The sequence below is a fragment of the Anopheles coustani genome, chromosome 3 (genome assembly GCF_943734705.1).
Source record: "Anopheles coustani chromosome 3, idAnoCousDA_361_x.2, whole genome shotgun sequence".
NCBI lineage: Eukaryota > Metazoa > Arthropoda > Insecta > Diptera > Culicidae > Anopheles > Anopheles coustani.
The window spans coordinates 17043858-17065140 of NC_071288.1; the positions used below are offsets into that span (position 1 = coordinate 17043858).

The 21283-nt window shown below is 44.3% G+C and overlaps 3 protein-coding genes across 7 annotated transcripts; 2 read left to right on the plus strand and 1 right to left on the minus strand.

The window, feature by feature from the left end:
- The first annotated feature begins 543 nt into the window (after positions 1 to 543).
- On the plus strand, positions 544 to 8405 carry LOC131272042 (catenin alpha). Of its 5 annotated transcripts, XM_058273658.1 has the most exons (10): positions 544 to 1158; positions 1320 to 2218; positions 2485 to 3321; positions 4026 to 4098; positions 4268 to 4335; positions 4412 to 4593; positions 4654 to 4900; positions 5069 to 5185; positions 5565 to 5570; positions 6338 to 8405. In XM_058273658.1, the coding sequence occupies exons 1-10, from the start codon at positions 1005 to 1007 to the stop codon at positions 6500 to 6502; spliced, it is 2748 nt and encodes a 915-aa protein (XP_058129641.1). In that variant the 5' UTR covers positions 544 to 1004; the 3' UTR covers positions 6503 to 8405. The 5 variants fall into 5 exon arrangements, with proteins under 5 accessions (XP_058129641.1, XP_058129637.1, XP_058129638.1 ...); XM_058273654.1 differs by lacking the exons at positions 4026 to 4098; positions 5565 to 5570 and adding an exon at positions 3590 to 3656; XM_058273655.1 differs by lacking the exons at positions 4026 to 4098; positions 5565 to 5570 and adding an exon at positions 3590 to 3656 and having other exon boundaries at positions 4654 to 4894.
- Positions 8406 to 8474: 69 nt separating this feature from the next.
- On the minus strand, positions 8475 to 11359 carry LOC131272009 (endoplasmic reticulum metallopeptidase 1-like). The gene is given in 3 exon segments (XM_058273615.1): positions 8475 to 9487; positions 9490 to 9847; positions 9929 to 11359. Coding segments are annotated over 3 exon segments (2622 nt in total). The 3' UTR covers positions 8475 to 8654.
- A 2293-nt stretch (positions 11360 to 13652) lies between these two features.
- LOC131272327 (adipocyte plasma membrane-associated protein Hemomucin-like) lies at positions 13653 to 16204 on the plus strand. Its single transcript, XM_058274065.1, has 2 exons — positions 13653 to 14112; positions 15087 to 16204. Exons 1-2 carry the CDS (start codon positions 13800 to 13802, stop codon positions 16115 to 16117), a joined length of 1344 nt encoding a protein of 447 aa, XP_058130048.1. The 5' UTR covers positions 13653 to 13799; the 3' UTR covers positions 16118 to 16204.
- Positions 16205 to 21283: the final 5079 nt, after the last annotated feature.

Consider the following 21283-nt stretch of genomic DNA (forward strand, 5'->3'; position numbering starts at 1 on the left):
TTTTTCAGGCGGCCCAGATTTTTTGCAGGCGCCGCTTGACAGACCTACAAAAATCTCAACAACTTTGGCAGCTGCTGTAAGGTAGAACGTTCCCGCAGGGTTTGATTGCTCATTTGCAGCGGTTTGGAAAGATCTATCTTTTTTTATTTTCTTCGCTAACTAACGTGCAACAAAATACAAACGAAACCGATAACCGTAGAAAAATATTCATCACGGCGTTCGCAGTGCAAATTCAAATGGAAGAGCTTTATTTTATAAACGTAAAAGTAGTTTGAACGAAGTACACAGCTAGCTTGTGTAAACGGATGCTAGTCCAAGATGGATCAACATATCAGGTGGGTTTATCCCGAACAAGTCGTTTTGATTTCATTATAATGAACCATTTTACTTACGAAAAGACAACAATCGTAAAGCAGTAAACGTAGAAACTAATCAGGATCGATTTTCAAAAATTTGCTTTATTTAGCTGATGAAATCAATGCAATTTGTTCGAGACGAACCCACCTGATAAACTAGTGCACCTCAGTACTGAATCGCACGCGAAACGTCACACCTAAGTCCGATAGAACTGGACAGAAAAGTGGTTATTTTATGTATGCAAACACTCCCGTTGATATCAATCAGTGTGTGCAGTTTGTAAACGAAAGCGTATAGATCTTGAAAATTGCATTAGTTTTCATTTGCAAGCATTATTTGCCCGAGAAAACGCAATAGAAAAGTTGGTTCTCCAGTGGTCATCTTGTGCATGTATGTGTACTCTGGAAAAAAGAAACAACCGTGGTGATGCGCATGTGTGTGTAAAACGCTAAAGGGGGCGACACAAAACGTACTGAACTTTGTGTGACTAATTCGATGTGAATTCTGCTGCGTTCCGTACGCGGAAGCCACCGAAGCAAACAAAAGACTCAACCCACCCGTGAAGAGATACAGAAAAGTGCAGCAGTGGTTAGTGCATCAGAAGAGGCGTCGAGTATTGACCGATAAAGGCGGCGCTTCCAATCGCGATGGAAACGCTATCGAACTTCGGGCAGGTAGCCCTGAAGTGGGATCCGAAAAATCTCGAGATTCGTACGATGTCGGTGGAGAAAACGCTGGAGCCGTTGGTGCTTCAGGTGACCACCCTCGTCAGCACGAAGGGACCGAGCAAAAAGAAGAAAGGTATTTTTCGCTTGCCACAAGAGGGGTGATTCGAGTGCATTCGTGCGGAAATCCCCTTCCGGGTAGATCGATTCGGGCATCTCCCTACACCCTCAACCCTGGTTTGGTTTTGTAACCCTCCGAATGGGCTTTTAAAACATTTCCCATCGCTTTATTTGCAGGCAAATCGAAACGCGCAAGTGCACTGGTCGCGGCGGTCGAGAAAGCGACCGACATCTTCATCGAACGAGGCGAACAGATCGCGTACGAGAATCCCGACATCACGCAGGAGATGCTTTCGGCCGTGGAGGAGGTCCGGAAGACCGGGTCGGCGATGAGCATTGCGGCCCGCGAATTTTCCGAGGATCCGTGCAGTTCGCTCAAGCGGGGCAACATGGTGCGTGCCGCCCGGAATCTTCTGTCGGCCGTCACCCGGCTGCTCATTCTGGCCGACATGGTCGACGTGCATTTGCTGCTCAAATCGCTGCACGTCGTCGAGGACGATTTGGACAAGCTGCGGAATGCGTCCTCGCAGGATGAGCTGATGAATAATATGCGTCAGTTTGGACGAAACGCGAACGAGCTGATCAAGCAGGCTGCGAAGCGTCAGCAAGAGTTAAAGGATCCGCAGCTGCGTGACGATCTGGCCGCAGCTCGGGCCGTGCTGAAGAAGCACTCGACCATGCTGCTGACGGCGTCGAAGGTGTACGTGCGCCATCCGGAGCTCGATCTGGCCAAGGTGAACCGTGATCACATTCTGAAGCAGGTGTGTGAGGCAGTCAACACGATCAGCGATGTGGCGCAGGGCAAATCTTCCCAACCACAGGATGTGTATGTTGGTGCTGGGGAGCTTGCCGCAGCTCTGGACGATTTTGACGAGGGCATCATCATGGACCCGAGGGCTTACAATGAGGTCCGCTCGCGCCCATCCCTGGAGGAGCGATTGGAGAGTATCATCAGCGCGGCGGCCCTCATGGCAGATGCAGATTGCACGCGTGACGAGCGCCGTGAACGAATTGTCGGGGAGTGTAATGCGGTGCGACAGGCGCTGCAAGATCTACTTTCCGAGTACATGTCGAACGTAAGTATTCACAATAATTTTATTAAATCACGTTGCGGCAAGCATGAATCATTGGCACTGACCTTACAGTATGGTCGTTCATAGGAAAATAAATAAAATAGCATGAATCATTTAAATCGACTGGCAAACTAACTTGAAGAAGTAAATATTTACATTGTAGCCCCTGAACATGTTTGTACTGCCCCACTAACACATGCCCTGGATTCATTTGATATTGATTTAAAACACTTTTCAAATTACCTCAATATTGTTTCATCTTTGTGCAGATGGGAACGAAGGATCGCACCCCGGAGTTGGAGCGCGCGATCGGCCACATGTATCGCAAAACAAAAGATCTTCGCCGACAGCTGCGCAAAGCCGTTGTCGACCACGTGTCGGATTCATTCCTGGAGACAAACATGCCACTGCTGGATCTGATCGAAGCGGCCCGCAGTGGCAACGAAAAGGTGGTCCGCGAGCGTGCCGACATCTTTACGAAGCACGCAGAAAAGTTGGTCGAAGTGGCAAACCTTGTGTGCAGCATGTCGAACAATGAGGACGGCGTAAAGATGGTACGCTACGCAGCCGATCAGATCGAGACGCTCTGCCCGCAGGTGATCAACGCGGCCCTCATCCTCGCTGCACGGCCCAACTCCAAGGTGGCCCAGGAGAACATGGAAGCGTATCGGCAGGCGTGGGAGAACCAGGTGCGCATCCTGACCGAAGCCGTCGACGACATTACGACGATCGATGACTTCCTGGCCGTGTCGGAGAACCACATCCTGGAGGACGTGAACAAGTGTGTGCTGGCGCTCCAGGAAGGTGATGCGCTCGACTTGCGCAACACTGCCGGCGCGATACAGGGCCGATCGGCACGTGTTTGCAACGTGGTCGAGGCGGAGATGGACAATTACGAACCGTGCATTTACACCAAGCGTGTACTGGAAGCGGTCAAGGTGCTCCGGGAGCAGGTGATGTCCAAGTTTGCCCAGCGCGTCGATGTGGCGGTGGATGCTCTCTCCTCGAACTCACCGAAGGACGTTGACGAGAACGATTTTATCGACGCTTCGCGGCTCGTGTACGATGGTGTGCGGGAGATTCGTCGTGCCGTGCTGATGAATAGGGTAAGTGCCTTTAGGTTCAGCAAAACATTCCTTTTTTTCCCACACTCCCATTTTCCCATTTTTAATGTTTATCGCTAGATATTTCAATACGATAAATACCTTCAAACAAAACATCCCAAAGAAGAATGATAAATGCTTACAAACAACGAATAACGAAAACATTCTTAAGCGCCTTTTTCTCTTCTAAAAAATATTTAAAAACGGAAAACGTTTCCAACTATCAGATTATATTCCAAATATTTTCCATGTGTTTTACATTCCCCAAAAGGACGAAGAAGATTTGGATCCAGAAGACATTGAGGACGAGCAGTACACACTTGAAACTAGAAGCAAATGTAAGCAAAGTGTCCTTAAAATGTGGGGATAAGAGTACCTAATGGTACTTGATAGATTTTTTGTGGTAACTTATTGTTATGTGAAGTCCAATTTGTTCTGCTATGTTCGTTTGTTTACATGTTTCCCATTGAAAAGCATTCTCGCATCATTTTCCCTTACCTCCAAAATTAAACCTCTCCTTTATATCAATCAGTTATAATTTAACTCAATCGTGTATTTTTTTGTTTTCCACATATTATCCCGACATCGTACGTTCCCACCCGCCAAATGCATCGTCTCATCCCATCCTGTGAATGTTGTGTTATGTCCATCAACCATGTGTTTGTGTGTGTGTGTGCCTTTGTTTGTGCATGAAACATGTGCTTCAGAGTTCGGACGAGCTGGATACAGATACGGAATTCGAGCCGGTCGAGGACATGACCATCGAGACGCGCAGTAGATGTAAGAATCGGAATCGTTTGCAGGTTTTCCTAACGTTTTTCATGTTGTAGGAATTAGTTTGATTTTATTTACACCTAGTGCATGACTAAAATGGGGAATTTTGTTTTGAAATTTGAACCTATAAAGTAGTATATGGGTGCTAATTTTAAATTCTTCCACCACCCTCCAGCAAGCGCACACACCGGAGATCAAACCATTGATGAGTATCCTGAAATTAGTGGCATTACAACCGCTAGAGTAAGTTCTACTTCTTTTCTCACCAGTATTTGAGATGTTCACTTTGTACTTACCCTTTCTACCTTCCACTCTACAGGAAGCGATGCGAAAGATGAACGAAGAGGACAAACAGAAGATCATGCAACAGGTGGAACTGTTCCGTCGGGAGAAACTTACATTCGACTCGGAGGTGGCCAAGTGGGACGATACCGGCAACGATATCATCTATCTCGCTAAGCACATGTGCATGATCATGATGGAGATGACGGACTTTACTCGGTAGGTTAACTCTAGTTGTCAACCGGTGGCCATTATTGATTACCTTCTCGCGTTTTGTAGTGGACGAGGCCCCCTGAAGACGACGATGGACGTCATTAACGCGGCGAAGAAAATCTCCGAAGCCGGCACGAAGCTGGACAAGCTGACACGCGAGATCGCCGACCAGTGCCCGGAGAGCTCGACCAAGAAGGACCTGCTGGCGTACCTCCAGCGGATTGCCCTGTACTGCCATCAGATTCAAATCACCTCCAAGGTCAAGGCGGACGTGCAGAACATAAGTGGTGAACTGATCGTGTCAGGGGTAATGGTGAAATTATGTTCCGATTTTTCTTTAGTTGAACGATCTAATCTACCCTTGACCTCTCTTTTTTTTATTGCTCGGCGTTTTACGCGTGTGTGTGTGTGTGTGTTGGGATATTTTTCGTGTGCCACGCTGCCGCTGCCCCTCCCCACTACCACCACGTTCTCTTTACAGCTGGACAGTGCGACATCGCTGATTCAAGCGGCCAAGAATCTGATGAACGCCGTCGTCTACACGGTCAAGTACTCGTACGTCGCGTCGACAAAGTACACGCGACAGGGCACGGTTTCGGTAAGTATACGGTTCAAGGATGGAGTTTGGAGAATTGGCTCGGTTTTTGTCAACATAAGTCCATTGAATTTCGTCGTTCCCACGATAACTGTAGCTGCTAACATGAGCGTTAAATGTAGACAAGTTGTAAAGCGCCCACGATTAACACATATTTCTCTCTTCCTGTACTTTTTCTTCTACAATCTCTTTTCTTATCGTTCTTCCACCGAAACCAAAAAAAACCCACACTTCAACCCACCCTCTTCTTTACCTTCAAACCTGCCCCTGTACCTAACATCGTGCTAATATTATGAAAAATAACCAAAAATAACCCCTACGCATTATGTGTCCTTCGGTGCGATGTTTCTATCTGTGCAAACATTTGCGTCTTCCCAACCAGAACTACGTAAGTGCCCTACCATAATGCGTTCGTTCGTGTTGTAGCGTATTGTTCGGTTAAACTCTTTCTTTCTCTGATTTGCCTTGGACCTCTTCTGCGTCTTGGACGACACCTTACATGAACCCATGTCCAAAACCGGCGGAAGAATGGTCCATTTTATGATGTACAAAGTTCTCTGTGACATGCCAATGTTACTCTTTCATATCATGATCGTTATTTTCTTCACTGTTCTACATGATTTTGGTTGCTCATACTCTGGTTTGCCATTTATATTTGATAATACTTTTTCTTATTCATCATTAATTTTTTTTATCGAATCTGCACTATTTCTTCAAGTGTATTTTGTTTCCTGTAAAAAGATAGACTCTTTCTAGAACACAAAAAAAAACACGCTTATAAAGTGGAACACGAACAATTAAACAATCTTCGGGCACTCTTAAAACACATCTACAAATTGTTTTGAATTTGTTCAAATACATTTAAATATTCTATTGATTGTTGAAGCTGAAGTACGATCGGACACAAAACACAAACGAATGACACATCCTTTCCGCCTTAGTGTATATAGCTCGTTAATCATTCGTATTAGCCAACATTTCATCCCTTTTCTTTCCTTTTTCTAGCAATACTAATAACATATCTGCTACCATTTTCTCGTAATCATTTTAGCCGTGGTTATAGTTCTTCATAGTTTTTCTCCTGAGGCTCGCTTTGTTTTAAATTAAAAATGTTTATTAACGTTTCCTTGCATTCTTCCCCCCCACTCCCCGCAGTCACCGATCGTCGTGTGGAAGATGAAAGCACCAGAAAAGAAGCCACTGGTGCGACCGGAAAAACCGGAAGAGGTACGCGCCAAGGTTCGCCGAGCGTCCCAGAAGAAGACACAGAATCCCGTGCATGCACTGTCGGAGTTTCAGAGCCCCACGGATGCCGTCTAATTGGGGTCAACCCCCAATCATTCGATGCGCCCGTTAGGCTTGGTCTGTCACTTTTTAACTTATTTCCAATTATAAAAAAAAAACTACGAGCAAAACAAAACACGTAAAAGACAAAGAGAGAAGAGTTACTTTTTTATACATAAGCGAATTAAAAGTAAAAATCCTCAAACATAAAGAAATGACGAAGCGGCTCACGGAGGGTCGCACTGATTTGAACAAAGAGTTGGATAGGAAAAGTTGTACTGGTCAAAAGGATGTTTGAATACTGCTGCGGTGTCATTGAGGGGATTGAAAATTAATTTAAAAAGGAAGGTCCTAAAACGAATGCTTAATCAAACTTTGTTCAACGAAAAGCGTGGTGTAAACCACGGATACTCTCTAGAGAAACGGACTTTAACATGGCAACATTTTGAGACGTTGGCTTCCTCTAAAACATTCATGATGCATCTTTACATAATTTTATTTATTGCCCGCTAAATTTTACCATTTAGTTCTCAACACACACACACGCGTTCAATAGTCCGTTTCATATGTTTTAATTGTTACTGCACCGGAAAAAGGGGAAAGAAGCACTTTCAATGCGTTTTATTGTTGGTGATAGGAGAGTATATGGAGAGTATGTGTATTTTATCAGTATTTTGCATTTTTCCATTTTTTTGTTCTTCTCCTTTATAAAACTATGCATAAATGATATATGATAGAATCTGCACACAGGGAAAACGGGGGTGGGTTAGAAAAAAAAAACCCCGAAAAGATTGTCGTGGTGTGTTGTGTTGCGTCGGGCGCAAGTGAATGGCCAAAAATGAGTTATTAAATTAGGGCAGAAAATACCCATACCGTTTGGAAAATGATGGAGTTAAGGGGGAGGAGAACGCAATTTTATATAGGAAAATAGAGTGTGCAGTAGCCAAACTAAAAATGAAAACAGGAAAGATTTATAACTGGAATCGAATCGAAAAACTCAAACTAAACGCTCAAGCTGATAAACAGAGAAGTGGTATAGTGTACTATTACCGAATAATATAAATAGTACTCATCGAATTATTAACGAATTCCGAACGAGACTTACAAAAAAAAAAACAGAACAAGTGTTGAATCTGATGTTGATGGATAATTTTACTGGAAATTATACTCCTTATGCTTCCTGAAAAGGAGACCCACGGAAAGGTGGGGTGCTAGGAAGGCGGGTAGGGATGCTGTCGAATAGTTCCACTTCCGGAATTAAAACGGGAAATCGCCCTCCCATCCTTTCCACTACACCACCACCCCCTTCACACACCATGCCACCTCAGCGCAATTTAATCTACACTCCGACTTCACTGTAATGTAGTTGTTTAGGGATTTAGTGATCTAGAGTTTCCATATATATATATACACACACATTCATCTAACGTACCATAAACGTAATAATATATATATACACACATTAAATAAACGTGGGCCGAATTGTGGGCCAGAGAAGATTTTAACGCCGCAAGGAAAGAAGAAAAACGAAAGTGTTCAACAGTTGATAATGGCGAGAGACAGGAAAGACCTCCATAGAGTAAACCCTTTCGTTAATGTCCTCCGCGGACGATACGTGAGGCACAAATCAAGAAGCAGCTCCCTTTCCCCGTTTCTCTGTTTCGTTTGCGAAATTATTTTAAATCTATCCACTTCTATTTGAGCTTTTTAGATGGAAACACTTTATGCATGGGAGCAGCAAACCAACTATAGAGGAATTTCTCACCCCGTTTGGAAGTAAAGCACTCTTAATTAAACAAACAAAAAAGTACATGACACGCCGCAACGCAGCTACTAGGAGTGTGTGTTAGTCGATACGTTTAAAAAGATAACTAGCGGCGGAAACGTTTATAATGTATTGTGGGAAAAATCAATCGAAGTTGAATAAACTGGTAGATGCAATTAATTCAGTTTCATGTTGTGTTTATTTTATATTTTAAACGCTTTATCAGAAGATAGTCGAGATTCAATGTTTTTCACTGTGCCTTCCACAACATTCAGTCTTGCTCGCGAAAACAGTCGTTTAATGTACTTAAATGTATGGTAAATTTTTAATGTCGTTTTTGGTCTGTCCAAGCTAAAACATAAAGTTTATATATTCGAATGAAAACCCCAACGTTTACATACCTGAAGTATCCTTAAATTTACTTCAAAATCTGTAAAAGTCTACCACAGCCACGCAAGGCACGGCGGCCGTCCAGTCGGGAAACGACCTGACCAATGTCGCAAACCGTTTGGTAAAGTGCTCCTGATATTCGCAGAAGTTCGTCGTCACGCTAATGTCCACCAGTGACAAATAGGCGTCAACGGGTGCGTTGGTTTGCAGCTTCAGTACTAATTTGAACGGTTCGTCGGAGGGAAGTCCATGGTTAATGCGAATACGGTACGTCAAGTGACGATCGAATCCTACCGGCGATGGATAACCCGGCGTGAGATTCCATCCAGCGAGCGTCACGTTCGGTCGGGGGCGAAGAAGAACATTCGTCTCGTAATTTCCTGACAGCAGGATCGTCAAATTTCCATCGTCCCGGGAGTCGAGGGAAAGCTGTACCGGTTCCGGTGTGTTCGGTCGGTTTGAGTCCGTTTGGGGTGACCAAAGTGAGGGATTGTTAAATGCCACCCAAGGCAGACCGCAGGACAGTTCGGTCGTGCAGTCTGGTAAGGACGTCGTTTTTAACGGCGCGCTGTCCGGTTGAGTTGCCAATACCTGCCGTATCGTTCGCTCACTGTGACGATCCAAGAGGTTAAAAATATATCCGGCATCAGTTCGCCGCACGCTTTCGGTGCTATTGGGTTCAAAGAACCGACGCCGGATGTGCTGCACATGGATGCGCTGAACCTTGGGAGCTTGGTCGGGACCGGGGGCACGATACGGGAACCCGATCGACGTCGCCGTGGCCAGCACAAATGTAACAACAAACAGCACTGCAAGCAATCCGATCGTGTAGCACGGTTTTCTCAGCAAGTTTATCAACGGAACCAAGTGGCAAGAACGGTCCAAATTGTTGCCAGGAGTGCGATTCGCAGGTCGCCATTTACGTCGGAACGTGCGCGACCTGCGATTGGGATGAACATGCTGATGGTAAGATGATAAAACTGCGTCGTCCAGAGAAGGGCCAAAGTGTGGACGATCAGGTAGACGATCAACCAATAGCCCGTGGGGAAGGATTGCAGCTTCAACAGCGCCACGATCGACGTACCGAATAAGGAAAGCGTGAGAAGGATCGCAATGACGTAGGGGGACCGGAAACCCGCAACAGTGGCACCAACGGTTATTATGGCCCAGAAAAGGAACACTCCCGTTATGCTTGCTTGCACCGTCAGCGTAAGAGATAGGACCGTCTGCAAGAAACCCATAAATAGTGGATAAATAAGTCATCATGAGCAAAATTGAAAATATATTGTACTAGTGCGAGTACAGACCTTAGCTTGTCTGCACAGCGGATGGAGCAATCGATGGAAAATGAACAGCACGGCCATCGCCGGGATACAGTACAGACCGATAGCAAGCCAGGATGATGAAAACCACGCCATTGATCGATCCAGAACACGATCGAGCAGATGAACGATGACCAAATTTACCAACGCTGCAACAAACGAGCCGATCAAAGTAGCCACAAATCCGTGGCCTACTTCATACGCTACAAAACGAAAGTGTCGCCATCCGACGACGGCCAGCACGCTCCAACAGCCAATGACCAACCCACCGATTGATACAATCACATTGAATACCGAACCTTCGGTGGCCGAATACGTCACGAAGAAGAGTCCTAGGAAGTCAAAGAAAACGGTGTTTCCTACGGCACGGGCTGCACTGTTCCCGAGGTGGTGCCCATTTGCCAGGACACGTACGAGCGCCAGCATGTTGTCACCGGTACGCTGCAGCACGGCCGGCGAAAGGTACTCGATCGAATCGTACTGCGTGTGGTAGCGATACCCGTTGAAGATGTGGGCAAAATCTAGCCCCGGAATGTGGCCATAGTCGCGAAAGATACCAAAGTCCGTATCGGACGGAATAACACCGAGCTGGAAAATCTCTTCCCCAAGCGCCTGCCCGAACGGTCGCCGAACGGCCTGGGAGTACGCCTCGATCAACCACGGATGCTGAGGACCGCTTTGGAACAGAAATTCCTTCCCGCCCGAACCGGCCGATTCGAGGTTAATGAACGCCCGAATATTCCCGGCCCACCGGTGGTTCGTGATGAAACCGTGGGACGCTTGCAGTGGCGTTTCCTCGGCCCCATTAAACAGGAACACGATCGAGTGACGGGGTCTCCTTGGTTCCCGGGAAAGAACATGCAGCAGTTCGAGCATCATCGCGCATTGTCCTCCATCGTCACTCGCCCCAGGGCTGGTGGGTACGGAGTCAAAGTGGCAGTTCAACAGCAACGCATGCTGATCGCCGTCTTCGCCGACGATTTTCACGACCAAATTCTGCACCCTCCGGTAGACGCTTGCACCCCAGCGTACGAATGCACCGGAAACGACCTGCTTGTCGTAAAGCACCACTTGCCCGGTGTGCCGTGACGCGTTGATAAGGGAAAACTCTTGCTCGAGCACCTGCACGGCCAACACCTCGTTTGCCCGCGACCCAGTAGGCCGTGGGCCAAGGGCTTCCAGCCGGCGGAGACTTTCCCAGGCCCGGGCACCGATGAACGCGAACGGGTGTTGGCCAAGGTCGGCCTCGCTGAGCGCGGGTGGAAGTTGCAGGAGCGTCTGGTAGCTAACGGTACTGCAAACGGCCACGAGTGCGATCAGCAACCAGCCGGCGTACCAGGGCAGCCGGTGAATGTTGGAATCGTAGTTTTCCTTGGTTTTCGTCCGGCGTTCCTGTATCATCAAGACGTCCTCCATAATCGATTATAACATGCACTATACATTCAGATTCACTGGACACTGGTTTGGTGCCTTGCTTTCTTGGATTAATGTTGATATTCCTGCTTGTCTCAGCAGTTTGTTTACCAATATTTCTTCGTGAAGGGGGAGGGTTCTTGCTGAATCATCAAGACGTCCTCCATAATCGATTTCAACATGAACTATACATTCAGATTCACTGTACCCTGGATTGGTGCCTTGCTTTCTTGGATTAATGTTGATATTCCTGCTTGCCTCAGCAGTTTGTTTACCAATATTTCTTCGTGAAGGGGGGGGTTCTTGCTGCACCTTTTCATAGTGGGTCTTTTGAGAAATCGGAACTGTTCCCAAAGGAACGTAGTGAGTCCAAAGATCAAGCGCGCAAAATTCAAACAAATCACGTTGCCTGAAAACTGCTACATTCGATTTCTTTTTATTTTATACAATTTAATTTTTTTCAACTTATTTATGTAGGTACTACGGAGTCCTTATACGATGTAAAAGAAACATGTTTCACAAAATCCGCATTATTATAAATTAATTTACTATTTGTACACGATATTAGCAAAAAAGTTATGATTAGAAGGGGAAGCAAATCAATTATCTAGACCACAAAAGATAGAAACCTTCAGTACTACGTTCGATTGAGTCACATGATTTCGACTAGTGTTTGTTAATTAACAATAAGTTTGGAATACATTTTAGCTGTGGTATGGAGATACATTTAATTAGATTCTTTACGTATTGAGAACCACAGGGCGGGTTCATTTTACCGGCCTGGGCCTGACAATCAGAAATTTATCTTCAAATTCGATTCGATTATTCAGTTCAGTCTTTGACATACACTAGTACTTCATTTGCCAATTCATTTTCATTGTGTATGTTGATGTAATATTAATACATTTTTTTCAACACGTGTTTTTCGATTCGTTCAAAACGTTCGAACTACTGCTTATGAAAGACTATCCGTCTCGAGAGCAGCTCTGCTATTTGCTAGAAGTTTTTCATCATAGATGAACATTGAGGATTTAACCAAAGCAACAAATGGATTAGAATGACTTGCCAAAATCAGATCGGTTCTGCTGAAGACATCGTAACGAGTACTTGCCTAATGTATGGTGGAGGTAAACGCTACACCATTATCTGACGCAATAAGTGTGCCAGAAAATCAGCTGCTCCCTGGGGCTCGTTTCCGGAAACGTTTATCATTTCATTTTATTTTATTATTCCAATTACGAATGACAGCGCCTAGCTTATCTTTCTTTATCTTCCTAACGAGCACCTTAGCACAGATAAAATCAATCCGTAAATGACCTGAAAAATGCGGACAAACTACTTATCACTTACATTGCCTCTAGTACCAATACATGTGACTATATTACATTTTTGTATACTATAACCAATATTCTTTTACATTTTTTTTCTATACTATAACCAAAATAGAAAACAAAATCCGAGCATGTAAATCTGTACCGCTCCTGCTGAAAGCTGTTGATTCGAATGAAGCGTCTAGCGGAGCTTTAAAAACTCCTCCAATCCAAGCAGACATCGATGCACTTGAGTCCCATTGGGCATATTTGGTATGGAGTATAAAAAACCGGTACTTGGCACGGCAAGTCATCTTCAATCCCCTCCAGAACACGAAACATAAGAAAAGGCAAGAGCGCAGGCCATCGTCACGCAGGCATTAACGGCCGTTACGGAGGCTCCCTACCGTTCTTCATCATTCTCCGGCCTACGCATGCAACATGGAATCCCTTTAGCGGAAACACTCGCACGCACACTCTCTCTCCAGTTGATCTTCCATTTCCACCGCTTCCTTGGATGATCAAGACGGAGGGGTTGTTTGATCTACCTCAAACGGGGTGGGTTGCTTTGTCGGTTGGAACGATGTAAGAAACTCCATTACGTACCGCGTTGCCTGTGCGTTGATCGTTGATCGTGGAGTGCTAGCGAAGGAAAAGAGACCTCAACAGAGGTCATTCTAGCGGTGCCACTTCCATTTGCGTTTCTCGCGCCTCGCGCACGGTCAAGTGTGTGTTCGATTTCTGTCCGGTTTGTGCGGTTCGATTATTTATCCGTACACAACCACCCCGCGATTCCGGGGGTGATGTAATCCGTTCGAAATAAATCCGACAACCGATACCGACAATCATCTGCGTGCTCCTCACAGTCACAGACAGACGCACACACACCGTTCGTAGTGCAGCTGGAAACGGTTTAAAAATAATAATTACATTCCGTCCGAAGTAGAACGCTTTGTGCTTTCGAACCGTGCGTACGCACACCTTCCGCCGGACGTGCGTGAAGATTGGAATAAAACCGAGTTCGCGACGTGAAACGCAATTGTCTATCGGACTGAGAGTACTGACGTGATTCGTGATCGGACTGTGTTCATAAGTGTTTACCAACCAACGGAACTGCCGAGCCAGTGGGGGTGATGGGTTTCAGGGGAAAGCTTGTGAAGACCGCCCTGGTGCTGCTGCTGATCGCCGTCCTGCCGGGATTGCCCCCGCGGACCGTGTTTCCGTTCAGGCCGATCAGCATCCCACCGGTGCGCCCACTGACGGGTGTGCTGGCCCCGAACCAGCTGCTCAACGGTGCCGAACGGTTGCACGAGGGTGGCCTGCTGCAGCCGGAGGGTGTGCTGGTGCGGGGTAATCTCACCTACGTCACGGTTTACGGTGGAAAGATTCTGGAACTGGACGAGCTGGGCGCGGTGCGCACCGTGGCCAAGCTGGGACCCGAGTGTGGTAAGTCTGGTAGCGACGCCAAGTAACCGGAACCGGTGCACTTCAACTGTTTTGGACATGCTTGCATTTACTCAGGGGTTGGCAACGGATTACTAATGGGATGTGTTTGAACTGGAACAAAAAATGAATATTATTTTCCGGCGGAAGAGAGAAAAACCTGTCGGTAGACTTCTCTTCGAATACCCAAAACTATCTTGTGCATGTATGAGTTATGAACAATGGCGATCACATTACATCACTTTTTTTTGTGCCGAACCAAATTATGCCTACCTCATCATTGTAATAACGACTTCGTAAATTACGTTAACCTGGACCGGACAAGCTTCTAACTGTGGGGACGATCTAACTGCTTAATGGAAAACGATTTGAACCGAATGTTTTATCCGAAAACAAATTCAGAATTTCAGTTTTTCTTTATGCTTCATTACTGGTTTAAGAACACAAACAAAAGCACATGCACTTAAAGAACGTACAGTCGATGTTTTAATTTAAAATTTTAAGCTACAAACTGTTTTCTTTAACGTTTCTAAAACAATTGCAGCTGCCTGTGTTCAGCTTCCATGTTCATGCTACGTATCGCATTGCTAATGTCGATCTCTCTTGTGTTACAGAGATCTTCCGAAGGTTTTGGGTTTAAGGACGTTCAATACATCTACGTTACCAATTCGCTTCACTACTGTTCAATTATATTTCGGTAGACCATACTCAGTCGGATTTATAACTTGACGAGCTCTGGTTTCGTTTCCACTTCCCGCAGAATTCGCAACACACTCCCATCATTGCCATCTGTTTTTGTGAAGCACCAAGCGAATTGAGGATGATTTATTTTTGCGATATTTTAAAACCATCCCGAACGTAATTCACATATGAAACATTCACAAATACTCTTGAGATTAATTTTTTTTTAAATTGTTAAAATCACTATACAAAGCAGTGACACCCTTTTTATACATTTATTTGCTCCCTTTCCCCAGTTGGCACTTACTCCGAGCGGCTCTGTGGGCGACCACTGGGCATTGACTTCGATACCAAGGGCAACAACCTGATCGTGGCCGACCCGTACCTCGGCATCTGGCAGGTGCACATCAAAACCGGCGAGCGGAAGCTGCTTGTCTCGAAAACGGACGCCATCGTCGAGGATGGCACGAGTCGAACGGATGGCAAACAATCACCGGCAACCCGTAAACCAAACCTCCCGAACGCCGTCGCGGTTGCAAAGAACGGTGATTTCTACTGGTCCGACACGGCGTCTGATTTTATCTTCGAGGACGCGATCCAGGCGCTACTGTGCAACCCGTCCGGTCGGCTGCTGCACTACTCCCGTGCCACCGGCCGTAACCGTGTGCTCATCGACGAAGTGTACGGTGCCAACGGTGTTGTGCTCAGCCCGGACGAAAGCTTCGTGCTGGTTGGGGAACTGGGTGGCCAGCTGATCCGACGGTACCATCTGAAGGGACCGCTGGCGGGAACGCACGACGTGTTCATCGATGGCCTGCCCGGTGCAGTGGACAATCTGAATGGGGACGCCACCGGTTTCTGGGCCTCGCTGGTGATTGCCTCCGACGATGCCAACCCCTCGTTCGTGGGTATTCTCGCGCCCTTCCCGAACCTTCGGCGACTGATCGTGCGACTGTTCGTGCTGGTCGAGGCACCCTTCCGGTTCCTGTACGATCTGGCCGGCAATGATTACGCACTGTGGGCAACGCACCACATTGGACACCTCGGAGGGCTGGTCAGCCTCTTCCCGGACCGGGGTACCGTGTTGCGTATCGATTGGGAGGGCAACATCGTGTTCGCCCTGCACAACGACGACAAGTCCAGCCACGTCATCTCACAGGCGGTTCGCCAGGGTAAGGATCATCTGCTGCTCGGATCGCCCGTCAACCGATGGTTGGGACGCGTACGATTAACTCCGGAAACGCTGGCCGCACTAAAGGGACAGCCGGCCAAGGTGACAAAGACAGAACAGAAACCACCGGCAACGTTGGCCCGGGAGGAGTTGTAGGAAAACACTCCTGGCAAAGGAACTGTTCCTCGAATATGAGCGTGTGAGAAGATTCAGTAAATAAAACTCCAAAAACTACAATTTACATTTATTTAGTTGTTTTTTTTTCTCCATTTTTCCTTTTTTTAGTTTATAAATATCAGTTTGTTGACCTCGAATCCTTCTCTCCCATCCCATGTTTTCTACTGTGTCGATTAGGTTGTTCACTTGTTTCTCTTTTTCTTATCGCACTCATCTTGTTAAGTTTTATTTTTACTCGAACTTGTTGATTTTTCACTTAGTTGTTGCCACTTGTTTGTTCACACACACACACATAATGAAAATTGTCCACTTCATGTTTCATTTTTGACTAATTTCTCAAATTCAAATTCATATCATGTGTCGTCTGTCATATACTAACTTCCACTCGTCGCACATACGTCTTCTCAATTTCCAATTTTGTTTTGGTTCACCATGACCAGGTTTTCGTTTCCATCATCGTACGATATCGTTAGCTAAATTGTTGTTATTCGTTAAGCTTAACTACTTTTGTTGTTTTCTTGTTCTGCGCTCGCTTCAAAGATTGTATTCTTTTTTTATCTCGGTTCTCGCTTATTTAGTTTACTAGCGTTAGTGGTAAATTTCCGCATGATCTTACATCTTCCTTTCCTTTTTGTTTATAAGAAATTATTGTTAGTGTCTCATTCGGAGGATAACTTTTATGAAATAGCACGATTTGTAACTATAAGTATCCCTTTTTCTAATATGTTTCTTCCTTTTTGGTTTAACGGTTGTTTTTTTTTCTCCTTTTTCCAATCAATGTCGTTCCAATCGAAATATAGTTTTTCCCAATAATTATTTGTTGTTTCCAATCGTTTCCCGATCCCTTGATTTATGCTAGCAATACTTTCGCATTGCTCTTTCGATATATAATTTTCAATCTCATCGATCACTTGAATTGTGTGCTTTTGCAAACGGTTCATTCGTCTGTTTGGTTTCTTAACGATAATGTGTCATCTGCTTCCTTTTTTTTCTTATCACCACATCACTATACAATCTCTACTACTTGACTTCATTGATTGATTATTAGTTTCTTTTTTTTTTTACTTTACTTTAAGGTTTTCAAACGAGTTCAATTCTTTGCTTTTTGAGTAATGTCAATAGTATGCGTAATCAAGTTAGTACTAGTTTCGTGTTAATTTATTTGTTTCCTTCACCTTTATTCCTCTGCTTCCTAGTTACTTGATCGATCAATCAAACACATATACATTTACAGTGAGGATAATTAGAATGGTACAATAATAATCATAGTTCGAACGACAATTTCGACGGCGTGGACCAATGTTTGCATCATTTACTTAATACTTTGCTGTTTTCCTTTTTTACTACGAACCGTCTTCCGCTACTACACAGTGGAGAGTAATTGTAGTGCTATCATTTTAAATATTTGTGGTGTGCATCCGTTGCTGCTCTCAAAAGGACTTGAATTCGTTCTCGAACATTTGCGGCCGAAAAGGAAAAGGGGTTACACTGCCCGAGCGTGTCTTTATGTACAAAATGGTAAAACTAGCTTTCCCGCTAAGATTTGATTGTGTTGGTTACTCTGCAAACTGAACACTTCGGGGCCGTGAGGCGCAACTTGGCGGAGTTTTCGTCCGAAGCGTGTGCGATTGCAGAAGGATTAGAAAACTGTAATACTTATTCACCGTAAATGCAAATGTTTAGGTTCAGTCAAGATGTGCACAACGCATAATAAGGTAAAAACAATATTCCCCAGCTAGCAAAATAAAGTGAAACATTTCCTATTGCCGCTATAACTCAATGCTTTCCAAACCGGTCCAAAAATGAAAATATTTACTAAAGTTCACAAGTAAATTCATTTGATTTTTTTCTTAGGGGTGTTTTTTGCACTACACACATGAACCACCGCCCCATTTTTGGGTTACGTCGGGTAAAGAACATTTATGCTATAAATAATTTGTGTTATTATACTTTTTTTTTAATGTGTGTAACATGCAGTTGAGCACACACACAATTTCTTGTGCTTGAATGAATCATAATTTTTCTTCGTTCCTCTTTCTAGACACACTCATCTTTAAGCAACTCTTCTAAGCGATCGGTAGTCAGTTAAAATTACACATCTTTTTGCAACGTGTTTGAAACGAACGATCTCTCGAAGAAAGCGAAATGGGAGGATAGATGTTTCTGCTCCTCATACTGAGCCAACCTATTTCACTTTCCTTGTGCTAAAACTGCATGCTCCTTGTCCGTTAAGGCCTGCTCTGATGGCTTTGCTTTATAGGCTTATTTTAGTTTAACTCCCGAAAGTGATGAAATCGTGTTCCGTTGCCTTCCGTTACTTTTTTCATTCTATCCATTCACATATCCTTATTTTTTCAGCAGTTCGCTAAGAGTATACATTTCCGGGTGCGTATTTACTTTCGCGGACTTCTTCCATCCAATCTATCGCAGACTTACACACTAGACTTTTTATACGTCCTTGTTTGTTTTAAGTTTTATATCGAATGAGTCCGATTTAAAGAATTGCTTATTAGTTGTGCCTTGCCTCATGCCGGTCAGCCCATATAATTTAATACGTGTATACTGCGCATAGGTCGGGGTTTTCAGATGTTTGCAGCTTCGAATTGTTTGCTACATACGTACGTTACTACTAATACTGCTTGCTTACGCAGCCCCCAGTGTGCTTCGGAGCATTGATCGTGATGATGATTTTCTTTCAGTGCAAGTGCTATTCTAAGCGATTCCTTTTCTCTTCCAGATAAATACCCACCTCGGCCGAGATAAGCCTGCATACAAAAATAATAAAATGAAACAAACAAAAAATAAACGTAATATATCATTAAAAAATGGGTTCGTGGGTTCGAATCCCAACCGAGACCAGACCCTCCCCTGTACGAGAGGACTGACTATCCACGTACAACAGGGAAACAAGTCTCGTAAGCCCTTAAACGGGCAGGCATGACCAAGAGGTCGTTACGCCAAGAAGAAGATCATTAAAAAATAAATAAAAATGTTTAAATTAAAACACAAAACACAGTTTTTTGTTGTTGTACACATATATAAAAAAAAATGAATTGATAAGCATTTATCTTTTAGTGTTTTCAAAAACATTTCTTCACCCACACAAACACACACACGCACGCACACTCACACAAACATTCTTCCCGATTGGTGCGTTTTCATACTGCTGGCAGGAGAAGAAAAGGGGGGCAACCGGTAGAGAGACGGAGCACGTGGATCACCACGTGTGTGGGAAGAATGGTTTCCATTTCCTTAAAAACCTACTATATACGTACATCATACATGATACGGGGCAGAATAAAGTTACAGCGATGTGAATTCGAACCCTATAAATAATATAATTCCTTTCTAAACAGACTGTTGCGCATGTGAGAGATGCTAAACTAAACTAAACTAAACTAAATTATAAATTTAATTTAAAAAACGCATGATAATAATTTACATGTTTTGTTAGATCATTTAACTCTTATCAGCCCACCCGAGGCGGGAGGACGCGTGCCCCGATGGCACTCCCCCCCCCCCCCCCCCCCCCCCCCCGCGACCGGTCGGAAAATCGCACACTAAAGCTAAACGAATGGAATTTCTGTTTTAAATACACTACCGAAAACACTTCGCACTATCGCTTAAAATACAACGCACATCCAATACCTCGTTCCGACTTGCTGCAAGTTTTTTTTTTGTATCTCCCATACCCTACTTTTTCTTATCGCACGTATATTCGGCGTACAAATCTCTCATTTTTTTTAGTTTAGTGTTTTATTCTACCTTGGAGTTTTTTTTGTATTTTTTTTTCTTTTTTTTTGACTAAATGATAAAAGATCCCTAAAGTAAAATCATGATAACACAGTGATAAAAGAAAAACCTCAATACCATCCGTTTTCCGAGCAGATTGACTTACGGTCTACTTTTTCCTGCACAATTAGTAATAGCGTTCTATTTAGTTGCAGGTGCCTTAACTTAACAGACCTGCGTTCGTGTTTTGTATATATTTTTGTTTTTGCAAATTGCTTGTACGAGAGCAGAGAGGAAGGCTACAGAAACGGAAGGGACAATCGATGGGGTCAGCGTGGCCAGGGGGGGGGGACTTGGAACATGAAAAACGAAGCGATTAGTAACATAATAAGAAAATAATAATAATAATAATAATAAAAGAAATACATCACGAATCATTCGATAGATCCTGTAGTAACACAGATAAATGCACTGGGACGCAGATAATTTTTTTTTCACTCCGTTTTCCAGTGCCACTCTATTCCGCCCCGCACGTCCTTGTTCCCACACCATATACTTTTTAAAACCCCCAAGGTGGGCCCTGGTGTGTTCCGGGTTTTTGTTGAAGTTGTTTGTACTATGAGAATTAAATTTGAAGTTATGTTGTGACACGGCGACATATGTGTGGCGCATTTATCTACGAAAGGAACCGAGTATGTAGCAAAATAAAAGAAATTAATATTTAAATAAATGGCTTAACAAAGCTCATGATTCCATTCCCCAAAGGACTATACAACCAAAACGTAGCAGGACAAAATAATCTTATGCCAAAGTCCCAGGAATCGTTGATGGTTGCTAAAGGAACCTCCACAAAATAAAGCAATATATCATGCTGAATTTTTGCACGAAGAGGGCTTATTGTTGGCTTAGCTATTGAGCATACTTTGAACCCAAACCAGTTGGCACTTGAATGCTCAAAACTAAAACCTATTGTCCAGTTTTTTTTAAATATATCAAACTAGCTTAGGAAAGGCGTATAGTTTAAGAGGCATGAATAAATGCATACATAAATGTAAAGAAAATTAACACAGAGATTCTCTTGTCAAAAAAAATTCACAAAAGGGAATAGAATCATTTCAGAAGAAAATGCGCACACATCAAGGATCAATGAACACTTTCAGTGATCAGAAAATGGGTACCAGGATTTGATACTCAAGTATAATTTATCACCACGATCAGGCTTTGTATGAGGCGGAGCTGCCAATATTGTATTTGCTGACGAAAATTATTCACATCAGTGCTCGGCTTGTGTTAAACGTTCTTCTGGAGGAAATGTTTTTTTGTGTTTCTGCACATATTGGGCCCACATTAGTTCTACGCTGGGAGAAATGAAGCCCAATCCAGTGGAGTTAATATCATTTTGGTGCTTTCGCA